The following is a 6,000-nucleotide window of genomic DNA, read 5'->3' as shown; positions in this document are numbered from 1 at the left end:
TGTTCTAAAATGATGTATCTGAGCTAGAAATAGCAGCTCAGAAACGAATGATTCTGTGAATCACACTCATAAATCAGGGGTTTGCTCAGAAACGCCTGGCAAGGTGAGGGATGTGAAGAGCTTTTAAATGCCGGGCGCAATAAATGGCAATTCCTAGCAGTTTTTAATTGCTGCCAATTAGAAGGGCTGGGAAGGCAGCCCCAAAGCGTCGCGATGGCCGGGCCGGGCTCTCCTCCTCTCCTCTCCCTTTCCCTCCCGGGCCACACAACCGCCCGGCCCGCACCTCGTCCCGCCACCTGAGGTCCAACGGCGTGGGTGGCCGGAGGGAGGGCGGCCGGAGGGCGGCCGGCCCAACGCCGCCGGAGCAGGCCGCAGCGGCCGGGCCCGGCTCCGCGGGCTGTCGGCGGCCGCGGCCGTTACCTCAGCGCGGCCCGCCCGCGCAGGCCCCGCGCCGCCATTGGCTGCCGCCGGGTGCGGGGGGGGAGGCCGCGGCGCGCCGCGGGGAGGCGCGGAGCGGTGCCGGGCGGGCGGGCGCGCCCGCGTAGGCCTGCCCTGCCCTGCCCTGCCCTGCCCGGCCCCGCCGTGCCCGGCCCGGCCCGGCCCGGCGCCGGAAGCCGCGCCGATGAGCTGTGTGCGCCGCTTGCCTGCGCGCTTGGCGGGGGCCGTCGGGAGCCCCGCGCTGTGGCTAGGTAAGCGGAGAGCGCGGAGCGGGGCCCGGCCGCAGCCCCTGCCTTCTCCCCAGGGAGGATGTGGGGACGGGGCGCCGTCACCGCCAGCGCCCTGGCTGCGCTGGCCTTGGCCGCGGCCCTCTGGCTGCGGTGTGATGAAGGTATAAACGCCTCTCCGCACCCGGGCTCTGGCGGGGAGGGGGTGGGGCCTGCCCCTGAGGGGCGGCGGGGGCGGGCCGGGCGGGTGGGCGTCGAGGGGGCTGCGGAGGCCCGCGGGCGGGGGCCCGGGCCGAGGTGTGATGGAGGCGGCGGCGGGGCCTCCGTGACGGGGAGGTGGGCTCGGTGCCGCCGCCCCTTAGCTCCTGCTGGAGAACGGTTTCGGAGCAAAACCAAAGCGAGAGGGCAGGGGCCGGAGCGGCGGTGGGCGGCAGTGGGGCCCGGGGGCGGCCCGGGCGGAGTGAAAGCCGCCCCGCCTGCCGCGGGGGAGTCGGCCGGGCCGCTCACCTGCCTTGCGAAGGGATGGCCGGGGAGGGGGCGGGGGGAGCGCACCCAAACCCGCCACCAGCCCCTTCGCAGGCGTCCGCCGGGGACCGGACCTGCCTGATCCAGCGGGGGCTCCCGGGAGGCGCCGTCCCTGCCAGCCGGCAGCGTGGGCTTTTGTGGCGGCCCGCAGGGGCGAGCCGAGCCGCAGCCACCGCTCGCGTGTGGGCCAGTGCGTGCCGGGGGGCGGCCTGGCCGCCTGCCCCGGGGTTGGGGGACATCCGAGCCCCGGGGAAGGGGGCAGGCATGTGGCTGCCCGTGCTGGCGCGGCCCGGCGGTGCGCTGGGGTGAGGAAGGACGCCGAGAGGAGCCGCGGGCCTCGGCTGCCGTGCGCCGAGCTGCAGCGCCCTGTCTCGTCTGTGTGTGTGCAAGGGATCGCGCTCCACTGCGGCGGGGAGGAGGGAGGGAGGGAGGGAGGGAGGGAGGGAGGGAGGGAGGAGGAACGGAGGGAGGCGCGCTGTGATGAGCAGGGCCTCCAAGTCCAGCCAGCGCCGTCGTCCTGCCGCTCCCGGAGGAGCCCGGGGCGGGGGAGCGGCCGCGCACGGATGGCTGCCTGAGCGGGGCGGCGGCGCGTCCTGTCCCGGGGGAGGGGGCCGCGGCTACGTGTTTATTTTTTATTTATCATCATTGTTTTCGGAAGGGGGCGAGCCGAGGGAGCAAGGGGGGAAGGCGGATTGGTGGAGGCTGGGTTGTTTTTTTTTTACCCCCCCCTTCCTCTTTTTGCAGGTGTCCGCAGCGCAAAGCGGCGCCTGGGAAAGTTTTGTTTGCGTGAGTGCGGGCTGCGAGCGGCGGCGGCCCGGGCTGGGATGCAGGGCCCGGGGCCCGGCTGCCCGCCGCTTCCCGCCGCACCGCGGCTGCCGCGGCCGGGGCTGGCGTAGGCGCCCCCTGGGAGAGCCGAGTGCGGGCACTGAACCCCCTCCCTCCTCCCCGCCGCCCTCCTCCGCCCCCCTCCGTCCCTCCCTCGCTCCCTCCCTCCCTCGCTCCCTCCCTCTCCCCGGTGCGCGGCCATTGCAGTGACCCCGGCCGGCCAAGGATGATCACGAACACGCGGGGCTTCCTGTGGTCGGACCTGGAGACGCGGGCGCTGCTGGAGATCTGGGGCGAGGCGGACGTGCAGTCGGCGCTGGACGGCAACTTTCGGAACAGCCATGTGTACCGGGACGTGGCCTGCCGCCTGGCCGAGCTGGGCTTCGAGCGCACCCCCGAGCAGTGCCGCATCCGCATCAAGGGCCTCAAGCGCCAGTACTACCAGGCCCGGGACGGGCTGAAGAAGAACGGGCACGCCCGCAAGATATGCAAGTACTACGACGAGATGGACCGGATCCTCAGCTGCCGGGGGGGGCCCGACGGCGCCCCCGAGCCGCTGGCCCCGCCGCCCGACGGCGCCCAGCCGGCGGGGCCGCTGGCCGGGCCGCCCACGCCGGGCACCCCGCACAACAGCCGCGAGGTGGACGCCGAGCTGGACGAGGACGCCGAGCTGGAGTCCCCCCGCGACAACTTCACCGAGGACTCCGGGGAGTGCTCTTCCTACGCCGACCACCCCATCAAGGTGGAGTGCCCCCCCTTCGCCATCCCCGTGCCGCCGGGCGACGGTGAGTAGCCGGCGGGCTCCCGGCGCCGGGTGTCGTCCCCTCACCCCGCGGGCAGCGCGGCCCCCCCCCCCCACCCCGGGCTCTTGCAGCCCGACTGCCGGCACCTCTCTCCAGCTAGCCTGCTTCTAGTGGCTTCTGCCTTACCCTCCTCCCTCCCGCCCGCCCCGTCCTCTGCTCCGAAATCCGCCCATGAACCCCCCGCCGCCTCCCCCCTCCCTGCACCTTGCTCGTCCCCGAGGCCACCCGCCCCCCCCGCGAATGCCGCCTGGAAGGGGAGCGGGAAATGCTGGGGGACGGAGAATGTAGTGAGTTTTAATCGGTGTCTGTCGATGCGAAACCAGTGGAAAACTAGCACAGAGATTATCAAGACAAAGTGTCAGGTAGCGCAGTTACGAGAAAACAGGCATCCTTCTCGCTGGAGGACTTCCCGTTCCCTGCAGACTATGTGCGGTTTTGCTAATCGGTATTAAAACGATGATGACGATAATACCTGAAAAATCTGCTTATTGTTGCAGATGGGCCAGAAAGCTAAGGGAGAGCGTTTACGTAATTAATTGCTTGAGTTGTTTCAGAAACACTGCTTCTAACTTTAGCGGGCTTGCAAACAGAAACAGCCCTTAGATAAAGCCTGGCCTTTCCTTGCTCCTTCTTTACCCTCAGCACTCCGTATGTGTGTTGTGGGAGGCTGGGGGGGAGAATGTTATTTGTTTGTTTTAAATCTAGATTAGTGCCGTGGTTTTAATACAAACATGAACCTGTCTTCAGAAGTTGACATCACTGAGGAATCAGCCAATTGGTTGACGTTTAACCAACCTTCTTTTTACACATAAACCCCATCAAAGAGTTGTTTACATTAGTGTTCTTTTGAAATGCAAATCCAGAATGCCAACAGACTGAAACTCAATTTAGATTAATGTAATTACCTGCAATACACAAATGAGGCTATACTATTTAATAGCCTCCACTTAAACCTTTTTAGAAGATCAAAAAGACTCCTATTGTTGAAGTTTAGTACTACAACAATTAAAAGATGCTTCTGCGTGATTTTTGTGTTGCCTTTATAACTCTGTAGAAGCTGGTGGTTTTGCTTTGGTACTCTGAAATAAAAATATCTGACATAATTACAAGTCACATCGGAAAAGTGTAACAACTTTGTGATGTGTTAGGTGCACATCTCATAGGGAGATTCTTTGCTGCTTTCTTTGTAGGAAATTCTTTTTCTTCAGAAAAATAATTGCCTCTCTTCTTGTTTTAGGCTTTAAAGAAATCAATGCTCCAACTATTACCCCACCTCTCAATCAGCCCAAAAGATCAAAAAAGCGGCATGCAAATTTAACGTTGGATAAAATGATGGAAAAATTCCTGCAGCAGAGCGTGGATACAGAAGAGAAATTTTACAGATATGAAGAGCAAAGGCTCAAAATTGAGGACAAGCGTCGGGAAGCTGAGCATGCTCGAGAGCTTCAGATGTTACAGATGTTGGGACAGATGTTGGCAGGAATTTCCTCCACGGTATCACAAAGGTCACAATCTATACCAGCGAGTCCACCTCAGAGAGCGAACCATCGTTCGTATGGGGATAACTTTAATTATAATGCTATGACAGCAGCACTTTCTCCACCGATAGGTACTTCCTTCTATAGCATAAATAAAAGTTAGGGGTTTTTTTTTTAAACTTCTCTGTGAAAGCACTGGGAGTAAGTAGCTTTTGAAAATAAATGCTAATTGGAATTATTTAATATTGTCGTTAAGGTGTCTGTCTGATGTAAAATGAAATTAAAACAACATTCGTACCATTGTACTTATTATTTAATATAGATATGATAGTTACAACAAATTTTAATGAGCAGCATCACACCTTTTGAACCCTGTAAATATTGGGGACTTCTTTCCATATTCACGTCTCTGTAAAATGAAGTTAGGAGAAGCTTTATATATAAAAGGCAAGTAGCACATTTGCTGAATGCTATCTGGAAACATTAGGTACCTTGTAGCGGAAATTCTGCTGCTGTTGATGTTAACAGGCCTAACTAAGTATATGAAGTTAAGGCTGTGCATATGTTTTTTCAGGGTTGTGAAAAGAGTGGAGTTTTGCCTACGTTGAAGTAAGTCAAATGTTAAAATCCAGCTTCTTTAAAATAAATTTATTTAAATCAAAATTCTGAATCTTATCTTTTAATTGAACATCGTATTATTGTAGTAGGTGTCATAGAAGGTGAAAATATTGGCATATGTTTTTCTTCTACACCAGTTCATTTATAAACTCTTTGGGCATCTGAATTTATTTTAAAGAAAAAGGCAAAGCAATAGAATTGGTATTTATGCACAGACTTTTCCTTCTGTACCTTATGTGTGGGCCAGAAGCTGATAATCGGATTTTAGCATTCATTAACAGACTTCTTGGGATCTGTGGCTCCGTGTCATTTATCTTTATCATAGTCTCCTTGTACGTGGAGGTAGACTGCATGGGCAGGAGGAAAACAGGGATACTCTGTCAGTGCTGAAACCAGAGTCAGCTTGGGGCTCGGTGGTTGTAGCCTGCTGCGTGGAAATGAAACAAGTTTCGCTCCGTTTTAATTCTGTTTTTCACGCTACTTGAAAGAAAGAAGTGTGGTTTGAAAAGAAAAAAAAAACCCACCCAGCCTCAGTGTTGAATAATAATCTGGTGTGCCAGATCCTAAAGGGCATTCTGTGATTCCTGAGAGGATCTTGGAGCCTTTTCAGCTCTGTTACATACTGCGTTTCCCTGTAAAATGCACAGGGGACTGCATGGTTAGGCCTTTTGAGGGTTTAGGCTGGCTGACTTGGTTTTGTTTCTTCCTGAGTGGATAGTTGGTCTATAGCATTCCTTGATGGCAGCAGACTTGCATAGATAAATTACGGCATACGTATGGATTCTGTGTTTTAAATGTTTTCACTTTTAAATTAAAAAGAAACCTGAGGTGCTTTAGAAAATCCCTTACGAAATCGTTTGAGGATCTAGACTGGGATTATGGTACTTACAAGGCATCCTTATGATTACACCCGAAAAGTGTTTTGCTGGAAGAGTTTCATTGTCTGTAAAGACCTGAAACTAAAGTTCAGTTTTTCTTGCTGGATTTTGTCATACAGGTGTACAGTTGTGTTCCACTGTGCAAAAATGCATTCTATATATTTAGCTGTAGCAAGAGCAATTTGAGGTTCTAATCTTTTAATTGGTG

General features: G+C 56.5%; 1 protein-coding gene across 5 annotated transcripts in view; it reads left to right on the top strand.

Moving 5' to 3' along the window:
• Window positions 1–557: 557 nt before the first annotated feature.
• NAXD (NAD(P)HX dehydratase) overlaps window positions 558–6,000 on the top strand; it is a 53,509-nt gene continuing 48,066 nt past the window's right edge. The window contains exons 1-3 of one of the 5 annotated variants that reach the window (XM_074910336.1): window positions 560–689; window positions 1,935–2,800; window positions 4,056–4,427. In XM_074910336.1, the coding sequence (XP_074766437.1) occupies window positions 2,242–2,800; window positions 4,056–4,427 (931 nt within the window). In that variant the 5' untranslated portion in view covers window positions 560–689; window positions 1,935–2,241. The other 4 variants (XM_074910345.1, XM_074910355.1, XM_074910374.1 and 1 more) reach the window with 4 other exon arrangements.

Source organism: Athene noctua, chromosome 1, assembly GCF_965140245.1.
Source record: "Athene noctua chromosome 1, bAthNoc1.hap1.1, whole genome shotgun sequence".
NCBI lineage: Eukaryota > Metazoa > Chordata > Aves > Strigiformes > Strigidae > Athene > Athene noctua.
This window is presented reverse-complemented; position numbering and strand designations above follow the sequence as displayed.